The sequence below is a fragment of the Carassius auratus genome, chromosome 27 (assembly GCF_003368295.1).
Source record: "Carassius auratus strain Wakin chromosome 27, ASM336829v1, whole genome shotgun sequence".
In the NCBI taxonomy this organism is placed as follows: Eukaryota; Metazoa; Chordata; class Actinopteri; order Cypriniformes; family Cyprinidae; genus Carassius; species Carassius auratus.
This window is the reverse complement of record NC_039269.1, coordinates 25,968,524-25,982,248: the sequence shown is the minus strand read 5'-3', so window position 1 is coordinate 25,982,248 and position 13,725 is coordinate 25,968,524. Positions and strand designations below refer to the sequence as shown.

Sequence of the window (13,725 nt, the reverse complement as noted above, 5' to 3'; positions counted from 1 at the left end):
CAGGTCTGGTGTTTGGGTGCACTTTGGATTCCCTTTAAGCTATAATGGTGATGGCAAGAGAGTGGTGGATAAAAAAACAACGGTATGTTGCATCTGCAACATGACAGGGTACACCAGCGGGAATACAAAAAAAAAAAAACCCCAGCGGGAATATCTGGGATATATGTGTCAGTATCTGGGAAAAGACGAAAAAAAGGAGAAACATGCACGCAACAAACTATGCCTGCAGCATTTAGACACCGGTATTATAGATTACAGGGAATCCAAAGTGCACCCAAACACCAGACCTGTTGGTTATTTTAGGATCTTATATTTCTGGTCTGTTAAATCCATTAGACATTTTGCAACGAGTCTTCAGCGCGTGCTGAGTGAGTGAGTGAGCGCCTAAAAACGCATGGAAAACGCGCTCGGGCATAAGCGCTCATGAGGCGTCTGTCTTTGCTAAGCAACAATGACGTGCTCTCTCCATGAGACGCGGAAATTTCAGCGAAGGATAAATGGATTTGCAGCTCTAAAAATCGCTTGCAGTAGTTCTGCTACTAAATTTATTTCAAAATTGCAATCCATATACAACTATGATCAGCTGTTCCTACATCTTGGCTGAGCTCTCAACGTTGTTACAGGAAAGGATGAAGCTGATTGGTTAGTTCTTGTCACATGACCCGCGGTGCGCTTGCGGCATTCTGAAAAATGTTTTTACATTTTGCTGTATCTAAAACGTACCGAACCGAACCGTGACATCAGTGTATCGTATCGAACCGAACCGTGAATTTTGTGAACCGTTACACCCCTAATATATATATATTGATGGACTGTAGTGGTGTGGATAACGGTGATGTTTTTATCAGCTATTTGGACTCTCATTCTAATGGCACCCATTTACTGCAGAGGATCAATTGTAAATGATGTAATGTTAAATTTCTCCAAATATTTTCCAATGAATAAACTTGTCTACATTTTGGATGTTATGAGGGGGGAGTAAATTTCAGTAAATATAAATTTTTGGGTGAACTATTCCTTTAATGGTCCTGAAAATAGGCTTATTTTTTCTTCACATTAAATCTAATTTGTATCTTTCTTTTAATTTTGTGGTGAAATACCACCAGGTAACATTTGTTTGACTGCTGGAGACCGTGTCTATGTACCTTACAATAGAGTCTCTCTGCCCTTGCTGGTCCTGCTGTGTATTGATCTTATGTTTCAGGCGGCTGATTTCGCTATCTAAACTTTTAGGAGTTCTTCTGACATCCAGGCGGTCGGGGCAGATTTCTGAGGCTTTCGCTATGGAAGCCTGTCAAAAATAGAATAAGTCAAACAAACGGAATTCTTTTCATATCTAATGGATCAGTGTAAGATGTCAGTGTTTGGTCACCTGTAACACCTGGTCCTTGTCTTTCAAGTTCTTTTTTAGAGTCTCAATCATGTCCACATGGGCTTTCCGCTTCTCTTCATAGTGTTTTTTATGATGTTTACTCCTCGCCAACTCCTGATCACTGTTGCTCAATTGCTCCTACAAGCAATCAAGTAAAAACAAAACTGTTTACTAGATTGGACACATTGATAGTTAAGAATATGTGCTGTTATGGACTGTTCAGTAATGAACTTGAAGCTCACGATCCTTATTTTAAAGCTTGACAGCCTGCTATTTTTAAACATTAGCTAGGAATTAGGACTCTGGTGGTTAAAAGCTATCCACTGATGATGTTACACACACTCTTGACTTCTCTAACCTTAATGGGCTCAGCTTCCTCTGCAATGCTGTTAAAAGCTTCCCTCTGCTGCCGGGAGAGCTGCTCAGCCTCCTCATATTCCCTCTTGTGTGTCAGCATCTGATTCCTTGCAGCTTCAAATTCCTCTCGACACGCACCTATTCGGCTGCTGAGCTCCTCCAGTTCCTCTTCCTAAACACAGAGCCATAATTAGACACAGAAACCCACCGAAACATTTATCTTTATAATGAGTGAATCTGTTTGTTACCAAAGGTTTCAAGTCTTCTGACTGAGGTTCCTCAACATTTTGCAATTCTGTCAGCTCAGCTTGAAGCTTTCGACAGCATTCCTGTTAGTCAATAAAAAAATTAATAAAAAGAAACAAAACAAATTTGGTTAACCCTTATGCGTTGTTGGGGACGTTTTCGTCCACTAGGGGATAGAGTTGAGTCTTATTTTGGCCACAACTTTCTCTGTGTTTCAGCAAATGGAATGATTTTTGGTGAGAAATCTTATTTTGACACATATTTTGGGAAAATGCTTTAAAAATGTTCAAAGACTCAATACACTGTGGGCAAATTCACTACCCTTTCGTTATGTTCGTGGATGAAAACATCCACTAAATTAAGCTGCTGTAAAAATGTATCAGATAAATAATCTTCTAATTTTTTTTGCATAAATCTATTAAATCAACCTCAGTCCTGATCAAAACTACCAAATTTAAAAAAAAAAAAAAATCCAAGATTTTAACTCTTTAAATGCCAAGTTCTTAAATGATGTCATTGATTTGGGGCGGGGGGGGGGGGGGGGGGGGGGGCAATGACTTTTTCAATACAAAAAGTGATTGTGGACTGGATATTTTTTTTTACCTTTTATCACAGTCTTGGGTATGTCAAAGATAAGTAACAAGATTGGCTTTGATGCATTGTTAGTTTTTGTGCAGCATTAGATTTACAATTTTTCTCCATAATTTATTGTTAGTGGTTGTTTTTGCCCCATTGACTTCCATTATAATGAATTTTTTGATTGCAAAACAATGACACCATAAAATCATGCATTCTTGATCATTTGTAGTTTTCCTTGTTTGGAAGAAGTCAAACTTGTTATTTTTACACTTGATCACTAGTTGGGACCATTAACTCTTTAGATAGGCCTGTGCAAAAAAAGCTTGTATATGGAGTATAACAGAAAATTATAGTGTGTGTGTGTCCGAGAGAGAATCTTGATTGGTGGGTTTCCCTGTTGGGAAGAGATTTTATTTTTGTTACAATTGATCACTAGGTGGGACCATAAACCCTTTAGATAGGCCTTTGCAAAAAAGCTTATATGGAGTATAACAGCAAATTATAGTATGTTAGTGTGTGTGTGAAAGAGATAGAAAAAGAGAGAGTGTGAGAGAGACCTTTGTCTACTTACACTGATGTATCTGAAAAAAATAAAATTTCACACCTTAGCTCACAGAACTACATGGAGTAAACGATAAAAAAAAGTGTGTTTATGCACCTGCTGCCTTTTGATGGTGAAAAGTACAGACCAAACTAAAACAAGTGGATTTAAACATTTGCATGCCATCCTGCTGGTCATTTGATGGTAAGAAGAGCAGCAAGCAACATGAGAAAGTGCTCGATTTGAACCATGTTTTAGTAATGATTGTGCAGCTCGCTGGAGGGGTCAAGCTGCACAATCATTACTAGGATGTATTGTCTTCTCCCTCTGACACCACAGACTCATGAGAGTCAGATCCTGATTTTATTGTGGCACCCTCATCATCCTCTCCAGATACCACTAAAAGCGAGGAGGCGAGAAGTGCGTGACTCCAGGGACGATGCGTTATGTCATCGCAAGGGTCCAGAAGTGTGTGTGTGTATATGTGTGAGAGGGTAAGAGAGACCTTTGTGCACTTACCTTGATGTATGTGAAAAAAATCTAAATATGCACCTCAGCTCTCAGAACTACATGGAGTAGACAAAAACAAAGTACGTGTATTTATGCACCTGCTGCCTTTTGATGGTGAGAAGTAGAGGGCTGCCTTGGGTTTGGGCTCCCGCGGGACCCGAGGGACCCAACGCAAATCTTGTTCCCGCGGGGGACGGTGGTGTATAGAAATGGAGTGAATACAATAAGTTGTGAAGAAAATGAAAACTGCTATTTACTTGACAAAAGCAAAGCAAAGCAAAAGTCAGACATCTGGAAACAATTCTCATTTGCCACTGGAAAAAATGTGTTTTATTTTTAGCATTCCCGCCAGAGCATGTGAGCGGAGCAGTAATATTTCCTCAAGAGAATTCTCAGTAAGAATTTCATTTTGAAAAAATTATTTATTTATCAGTATGCATGATTTTAGACAATTATCCAAGAAATTCGGTACAAACAATAAACAATTAGGCCTACTAGATACATTTTATGTCGGAGCAGGTTCTGAGCGTTACACAGCTCCGCTTTGCTCACATGTTCAGCCACCCAAGCAAAATGTATTTTCTTTTTTGCAATAGCCTGTTAAGCAAGCTATTGTGAATGTGAAATCTGTGAGATTTTCTTTTTTATTATTCTATTTTGTTTTATTTATTTTGTTTTATATTTATTTTTTGTTAAAATTATATCTAGCTTATTTTCAAAGTTCTATGTGTTTATTTAGTGGTAAAGTTATTTCCTAGTTAATCGTTTGGTGCATGTATGCAGTAGGCCTAGCCTCCATTTAAAAACTGAGGTGCGGCTACAGTTGCGGTTTAGTTTTAACGGTTATTGTTTTTTAACGCTAATAAAAAATATATTATAAAAAATGTTGTGCAGTGATTTGGTTTATCATCGGTTACGTCATATTTAAATGCAATCACGTTTAAAATTGGTTATTCTTATGTTAACTTGAATGATTATTTAGTCTGAGTACTTATTTGTGTACATTTTTCACGAGCTCTGAGATAAAGTGCGGGTTTAAGAAAACAGTCCTGCACAGGGCTCTAGTGAGAAGTATGGACAGCCTGTGTGTGAAATGCTTATCTTTTCTTGATGGTATAGCCAGTTTAAATCCAGTTTAAAACCTTAAAATCCTTCAATGATACACTTTTAGATTTTTCTGTAACAAAAGATATATGAATCAGATTTATGAACAATTTATTATGAACCAAAATTAGGGATGCACCGAATCCAGATTTTATGGGTTTGGCCGAATACCGAATCCGAATCCTACTTGCATCCTCATTCCATTAACATAGTAAAACACATTAATGAAGTAAACAACGTCCACAGAAGTGTATTTTTCATTTTATTTTAACTGTAAAAAAAAAAAAAAAAAAAAAAAAAGATTAGCAAACATTACCCCACGATGACAAGAGGGAAAAACTATTTTGACAATTACCATAAGCCTATGCTTTCCCAAGTACAAACCAAAACATTTAAATAAATGTGCAACTATGCAAAGAAAAGTGTTAATTCTTTTCTTTTTTAAACCAGAATATGTTTGGTGACTTAACTGAAGTTGAACATTTACTAAATAAACATGGATAGTAGGCAGTTTTCGTTTATTACAGTAGGCTAGGCTACGATTAGCACATTAGCCAAATATTACGAAAAATATTACGGAAGATCACACACATCTCCTGCGTCATAATTAAATTAATGTAAAACCTCTAACCTTTCAACTGAAATTTCCTTTAAAAAAAACAAGACGCTCTGCATTAACAGGTGACAGCCGGTTGCGAGTGTGGGAACGAATGTCCCCAGGAGTACTGAAAAGTCTTTCACTTGGCACAGATGTTGGTGGCACACAGTGGAAATCACTGCCGGGTTTTTTTCCCCACTGAAAAGGCATCAAAGGCTCACCGATAAAAACGCTTATCTCCCCAACAGCGCCCAATTTGTCTGGCTCTGTATTGCTACAGAAAGGTCCTCATGTAAACACCATCACGTAATCAACGGCCGTGTGACGTCGACCAGCATAGCGCAAGCCTAGGGTTCAGTGGAAAAAAAAATCTAAGGTTCAGCCGAAACCAAACCCCATCAAGAAGCCCAGTATTTGGCCATATCCGAATCCGAATTCTGGATTCGGTGCATCCCCAACCAAAATGCAATACCATCTTCAAATAAACTGCAGCTCGCTGGAGGGGTCAACTTCGGTACAATTCAAGCCCTTCCTCGTGTTGCTTGCTGTTCTTCTCACCATCAAATGACCAGCAGGATGGGATGCAAGTGCTTAAATCCACGTACCTTGTTTTTGTTTAGTCTGTACTTTTCATCACCATTAAAAGGCAGCAGGTGCATAAATACACTTTTGTTTACTCCATGTTGTTCTGAGAGCTGAGGTGTACATTTTCATTTTCTCAAATACATCAAGGTAAGTGCGCAAAGGTCTCTCTCTCTCACACACACACTCTCTCTCTCAGACACACACACACACACACACACAATATAATACGCTGTTATACTCCAATATACAAGCAAGAAACTAAGCTCTTTTTGCACAGGCCTATCTAATGGGTTAATGGTCCCACCTAGTGATCAACTGTAAATGTTACCTCTCCCAACAGGGAAAACCACCAACCATCAAGAATGCATGATTTTATGGTGTCATGGCTTTGCAATCAAAAAATGTCGTTATAATGGAAGTCAATGGGGCAAAAACAATAAATGAGGGAGAAATCATTTAAATCTAACGCTGCACAAAAACTAACAATGCATCAAAGCCAATGTTATTACTAATCTTTGACATGCCCAAGACTGAGATAAAAGGTAAAAAAAGAAATCCAGCCACAATTACTTTTATATTGACAAGAAGTCATTTTGTTTGTTTTCCCCCCCAAACCAGTTACAACATTTATAAACTTGGCAATTAAAGAGTTGAAAAAAGTTTTGATCAGGACTGAGGTTGATTAATAGATTATTGTAAAAATAAATATATATATATATATATTTATTTATCTGATAATTTTTTACAGCAGTTTAATTTAGTGGATGTTTTCATTCCATAATGAAAGGGTAGTGAATTTGAGGGTTAAAATGCTATGATGCGGTCTGTGCAGGGAAGGTATTTAATGACCTGGGCTTTCTTGCGGTCTTCATAAGCTCTGCGAAGAAGAGTTTGGTTCTGCTTCTCATCCTCAGTGACCTGCTGCATGTCCTGCTGAAAGCGATCCAAATGTGTTCTCTGAGCATTTAAAGCAGATTGCAAATGTCTGCAGAACAACAACAAAAAAAAAGGTTTTGATCTTTTTCGGTTGTTGATCAGATTAACAGAAAACCGTCTACATGAATATGAATTCTGAATCCAAGCCAAAATCATAATTAATGAAAAACATCCAAATAAAATAACAAAAAAATGGGGGTACAAAAAAAAAGGTAATAACAAGGTCTCAGTGCAGATGGGAGGATTGACAATGCACAATTAAATGATCATATTGAATGTTGGTTTGACATGCTGAATTAGCGTTGGCTTGACAAAGATACAGATTGAATTTTAAACTGTTGCCATTCAAAAGCTAAAGGGGTGGCTGACTGCTTTTTCTGGGGTGCATTCTAATGTGAGTTAATGGTAAAAAAAAAAAAAAAAAAGTTGCATTTTGCATTATGTTTCAAATAATTTACCTTTATTATAGGTACACCGTAGAGCTTAGATTCTCTGCCCGAGCTCAGGCTCGACCAAACCCTTTATAAAGCATGGCACGTGTCATCAAAATCTACTCATCCTAAGGTCGGAAGACCGAATCCATGTTTTCGGAAAATATTTTTGGCTGAATTACCGTCAAAAAAAGTTGCCTTATCTTCTCTTACAACTTGTGACAAGCATTCCACACATGCAGTTGACATAACTTTAAATAAATGCAAAAAATAATGAAATATGAAAGTAAGTGTGCTTACCCCCATTTAGCAAGAGTGTTTAGTAAAATTTAGCCTTAATAATCCTCAGTATGTATAGGCCTAAGACAATGTGCAGTTAATTACCTATAAAACCATTTAGTTTAAAGTTAGACTGGAGTGAGATGATACTAGATCAAAGCACAAAGAAAGCTGTTGCTAGCTAGCTGCTAATTTTATATGGTAAAAAAATAACACTAACACCTAACGCTACGTTTTCAATTGATATGATTATACTAAAATAATTATCAGGTCTATCAAAAAATGATTTTATCTTTCTAAACTATGAAAGCCAGTCATGAAAAAAAAAAATAAAAAAATCACAGCTTTTTTTTTTGCATAGAGGGCAATAAAAGGATGACAATAATGCCGGTTTCTTTTCAATAATGCCGGTTGCTTATCTTCAGTGTAACCCTCTAATTTCACAGGTTTATTTTACCATCTTTCACTTTCACTTTCACGCATCTCTTACTGTGTGTGGTAAACATGGGAAGGAAAACAAAAGATTTCATGAATTAAGAATTTGATTTATTAATTTGTTCCCTTATTTCAGTCAAATCATGGGTTATTTAGGGAACAAAATTAATGAAACATGGACAATTGCCACAAATTAATCAGTCGTAGTAACGAATTAAGTTGTAGGAATTAATCTATCTGTCATGTGTCCCGCAGTCCTGCAAAGCGCAGTTATCTGATGAAATGACTTAGTTACTATATTTCTATTGCTTTTCATGTTAAATATCTTTTGTGCTGTTTCAATTTTAATGTACTTTTAAAGTTTAAATTACATTAAAAGCTTAATTAGTACATTATGAATTAATGCATGAATATGGATGAATTCATCCAGTGACAATACGTTTTCCTGAAGCATTCAATGATGTCACTAAACGGTGACGTCACCACAAGCATCTTTTACAAGTTTCTGCATGGATCTAACTAGGGCACGGGTTCTCAAGCCCTGGGACAAAATGGGATGCTTTAAGGAAAATGTATAGCTTGTATACATATTAGGCCAAACATAAAAATAACAATTTGTTTTAATAAAAAATAAATAAATAAATGTATATATATAGATAAAGATAATTTGTTAAATATTTTTGACTTAAGATAACAGTTATAAAACAAAATTTCAACCAAAAAAGTCAACCAAACATTTAAAAGATTACAGATCAGTTTAAATAGACCATAGTATGCTGGTTCACTCTGCTGTTATGCCAAGGACATTTTTGCTAATGTGAAGAGCATGACCTCTTCTGTCTATATGCGAATGCACGTAAAGTACAAGCCTAGTTTAAATGATAAATAATAGTTTAACATTAAAATACATTGCGAAAATGGAAACATTTGGATTTGTGCCGAATGAGACATGAGCAATAACGCCAAATAAATCTAGCCAAAGTCGCAATAGCTTGTCCTCTTATGCACGCATGCATGCACAGTCACAATCTAATGCACTGTATGCTGGATTTTTTTTAATTAAAAATCAAACATTTTCCAGAACTGGTCATAAGTACTGGTCATAATAATCCCATAAAAAATATTTAATGTGAGCAACAGTGTTTTGCTGTAGCAGCACCGATCAAAGCTGTTCACTTACTGTGCAGTACAGCCACACGCACCAGTTACGTTTGGAATAATTTTATTTTAAATGCCATAATGTCCGTTGAAAATATTGCAATTAGCCTTTCGCCGGCCCCTCCCCCAGAACGGCCATTGTCCAATCACACATCATAGCAACCGTTACTATGTGAGCAACTCCGACAAACACTGACTCCAAGCAAGATAGTGAAGCGGTGCGCCCACGGCGTTTGTAAATCGGACACTAGACACCCCGAGAGATTGTCTGGAGGAGTTGTGTTCTTTCCATTCCCAAAGCCGAAAACACAACGTGAGCGGTGCCTACAATGGATAAAACAGTGTGGACGGCCCCACTCACAGTTAAATGCATCGAACATTACAGATAATAAAATAATAAAAAAATTGATATCTGAATGCCTTATATTTTATTTTATGTATTTAATTTTATTATTTTATCTGTTATGCACCTTTTAAGCGAAAGCAATTTTCTATTTGTGAATTCTGTTCATCAACAATGGAAATAAAACATTCTGATCCTGATTCTCAAAACAACAGAGAAATGTTAGTTAGCTTTGACACACATGTAGGTTTAGCTAGCTAACATAACCTTGTATTTGAACAAAATCGCTACTCGCAATAGACAATAATAGACCATAACTAGGGCTGGGATAAACGATTATTTTTTAAACGATTAATCTAGCGATTATTTTTTCGATGCATCGATTAATCTAACGATTAATTTTTCCAGACCGATTCGATTTCGATTATCTCCCCATTAATTGACTACTAACAATTTATACATGTTGATTTACATATCTGAATGAAAAAAACATGAATTCCTTAACATTGCAATATATGTTTATTGCTCTTAAAATTACAAAATAAAAGACTGACTAAGAATGCATTACTTTGCACTTGTATAGAGATAGCATTCAATAAAACCTTGAAGCCTTGAAAACACATAGCTTACTGAAACAAGCTTACTGAACACATAGGGCCTAGCTTACTGAAAAAAGTTCTTTTTCAGATGAAAATAACAACAACTTGATGTCTAGCATTCAATAAAAAAGGTCACCCAAAATACTTGTTTAGAGCAATTGAAAGAATACAATAACCAATGTAAACTTGAGGGCTTACAGAAAGAATACAGAAAGTGCTTTTCCAAAAAAAATAAAATAAAAAAAAAATAACAGTGGGAGCCAGCAGCCTGTCATGGAGAAAAAAAAAATCTCTGAATGCTCTACATGAAACTTTGGCGTTCCGCTCTTTTTCTATCGTGTCTAATGATTTAGGTTAATATGCACGAGGGAGAGAGAGAGAGAGAGAGAGCGCAAGACAGCGCTCGTGTAGTTTAAAGACTGTGAGTGCGCAAGCGTGCGTGAAACTTTGGTGTTTCGCCCTTTTTCTATCGTGTTTAATGATTTTGATTAATATGCACAAGGGAGAGAGAGAGCAAAAAGCGCTGTTGTTGTTAGAAGACTGTGAGTGTGAGCGCGCAATCGGGGCTTTGACAGCTGCCAAAAAAAAAAAAAAAAGATCAATGCAGAAAAACCCCTGCATTGGTTATATAACATTGGACAGAATGTTGATCCGGCCATCGTGTATTTTCACCGCACATAAGGTAAACGTTTTGCAAACGTTTTTTAGAGAAATAAAAACAGGTCGACGAATCGATGCGCATTTTTTGCGTCGACATCATCGATGACCTCGACGCGTTGTCCCAGCCCTAACCATAACATATGAAAGAGAATGACCAGCATGACTGGTCCAAAAGGCGGTGCTGGTTGCATTTGAGGTACAGGTCATGGGGTTTCCTCAGATTTCGCATGAGACCGATAAGCATTAGCCTCGATAGTAGTCATGTCTCCTTCATTGCATATTTTTATATTTTGAATGTATCCCTCCACTGCTTACTGTAGCCCCTTTTGCCTTGACTGTGAGTGTTAATGCATTTAAGAAAAATAGCATTTAAATGATAATTTTGCCACAGTTTTTGCTTGAACATGTTATACATATCAAATCATTTCTGTAATACATTTTAATTTTGCAACTTTAAAATTAGTTTTCATTTTACATATTAAAACTGGTGTATGAAATGGCAAATGAAATTATGTAATTTAATTTTCATTTTGCACCAAACGTTGCACAAATGTATTGGAAAATGTAAATGTAAATACAGAAATGCATTGTCATTTTACATATTGCATTGTCATTTTGCATATTACATTCCAATTTGAATATTGCTACCCATATGCTTCCATAACAGACAGAGAAACAATGGGTAATAATTCAATGTTTATTTTTGATGTATGCACTGCATTCTATGCATTTAAAAAATAAAAAAAGGACACTTAGTTGTTAATTTACCCTTGAAAAACACATTTTATCCGATTAATCGATGGAATTTTTGGTAGAATACTCGATTACTAAAATATTCGATAGCTACAGCCCTAGTGAGAACGTTATTCGTAGTGTGAGTGGCATTGTTTGTCAGGGATAGCAACAGTAACTAAGTGTGGGTAGGTCTTTGCAAACGGTCAATTAATTTCATTTTTCCACATGTTGAAAAGAATCTCAAAAATGCATTTCATATTTTCAAACCTGATTTCCTCTTCGACATCTCCGCTGAGGTAGAGTGCTCTGTTCTGTTCAGAGGAGTAGTAACGATTATAGTAGACCTGGTCCCCCTCACGTGTGAAGGCCTCTCTGCAGTTGCGTGGTCGGTCTTCACTCTGCATGACCCTTCTCGCATCTTTAGCGTTCTGTGGGCAAAATCCCAGCAGAGTTGAACAGAGCTTTTCACTTCACAGGATGTGGTAACACATTAGGATCAAAAAGAGGAAATGCTCGTCGGCGTCCTCATGGTCTTACCTTGATGAGCAGAATGGTTTCAATTCCCCTCATGTCGATCAAGCAGTTGGCCACAACTGGATTCTCGATGTCAAGTGCCTGGAGCACAGATGGATATTCGTGGTGATTGACAGCCCTGAAAACCAATAGAAAAAGGAAAATATAATTTTTTTTCAATCATACATGTTTTTGTTTGTGCTTTGACACATAAAGTTATATTGGCTTCAAACCAAAGTTCTGGCTAGAAACCAACAAGCTGAAACTTTCTAAATGACATTAGTAAGGAAAAACATCCAAGTGGGACTTTTTACACAACAACGTTAGATCAACTGGTAAATGTGGATTTACCATTTTATTGATAGCTTTAAATACAATGACACCAAAATGGCAGAGAATTAAAATAAAGCGGAAAACAGTGGTAATCATTCCTAAATTAGTTATCAGGTCAGGTAAGGTGATCTCTAGATACCTGCCCCTGACGTCATAGACCGTGTTGGTAAATGTGCTGACGATGATCTGAGGGCGTCTGCCTTGCTGGAAATGGCGACTCATGATTCTCTGTAACTCTCTCTCGTCAGCGTGGTTATCGCAACAGAAAGCTAACATCAGAGACTTCAGACAACACTCCACTGCAAGACCCAACTCTGGATCCCGCAGTCGGATACAGAATCCTAGAAACAAAATAACCAATAAACAACAAAATTCCATATGACATGGTTTCTCCTAAAGCCCAAAGTTTACTTAAATTTTGACAAAACACACAGCCTTTCAAAGTACAGGTTTTTTCATTGTGTACACGAACACATAGGCACCAGAAAGTTTCATCCCTGCACAGCAACTGCCCTATTTTTCTCCAGAAGTGATGACTAATTAAATTTAAAATCTTATTTTAAAAAGTTCATTTCAATCCCCTCAATCTGACTTCTGAGGTTCAGGATACTTACCGAGTGGTCCAACAGGTTTCTTCCTGAAGAGACCCCGGTGGTCAGCCTCATCTATAGCTCTTAGCAGTGCTGGCATATGCTCACCAAAGCGACAAAGTCTGTTATCTCGACTGCTTTCCATTGCAGCAAGGTCACGTCGCTTAGAGTCCATCGCACGCAGCAAGTCCTGCTTTTCACGGCTACAAAATGAAGAGAAAAGGAAGATTGCAAGAAAGACAAAGTGAGACTGGTCAAATTATAAAATAAGAATTAGAAACAAGGACATTTTTGTTGTACATTTAAGATCCAGTGAACCCAGAAGTTTTGTACCACTAGCGAAATGCTTCCTTTTTTTTTTTTTTTTTTTTTTTTTTTTTTAAGCTTTTTCCTTTTTGAATTGTTTGATCAGAATTTAAATGAAATCGAGAAAATCTACTGGGACTTCCCATTATCAGTGCCAGTAATAGGGTGGAACAGTTGGATTCAGAACCAAACAAAATAATTTTCATTTTCTCCATAGAATAATAGATTTTGAAGGTGATTTTGAGGTGGTTAACTGATGGTATACGCTTAAAGCAGCATTATTTCTTTAATAATTGTATTGAAAAGCGGAATTCCTAGTGAAAAACTACATTAACCATGATTCTGCAGAGAAATCTCCACCTATCAGAAAATTGTAAATCACTGTAGTGCTGCCAACTCCCAGCAATCACTGTGAATGATATAGAGCAAGTATCCCTAAGCATAACATATTTTGCAATAAGCGAAAACAAATATTGTATCCACATGATTAATCAGTATCTATAAATTCATAATTC

The 13,725-nt window shown here is 36.8% G+C and overlaps 1 protein-coding gene across 1 annotated transcript in view; it reads right to left on the bottom strand.

The window, feature by feature from the left end:
* The window catches only part of LOC113046037 (structural maintenance of chromosomes protein 6-like), a 37,138-nt gene that overhangs the window by 5,301 nt on the left and 18,112 nt on the right, over positions 1-13,725 (bottom strand). Inside the window, exons 14-22 of the mRNA XM_026206870.1 lie at positions 12,929-13,107; positions 12,454-12,655; positions 12,006-12,120; positions 11,736-11,896; positions 6,742-6,877; positions 1,978-2,058; positions 1,731-1,901; positions 1,373-1,510; positions 1,146-1,291 (exon numbers count right to left, since the gene is read on the bottom strand). Of these exons, the coding sequence (XP_026062655.1) occupies positions 1,146-1,291; positions 1,373-1,510; positions 1,731-1,901; positions 1,978-2,058; positions 6,742-6,877; positions 11,736-11,896; positions 12,006-12,120; positions 12,454-12,655; positions 12,929-13,107 (1,329 nt within the window). The remainder of the gene's footprint in view (positions 1-1,145; positions 1,292-1,372; positions 1,511-1,730; positions 1,902-1,977; positions 2,059-6,741; positions 6,878-11,735; positions 11,897-12,005; positions 12,121-12,453; positions 12,656-12,928; positions 13,108-13,725) is intronic.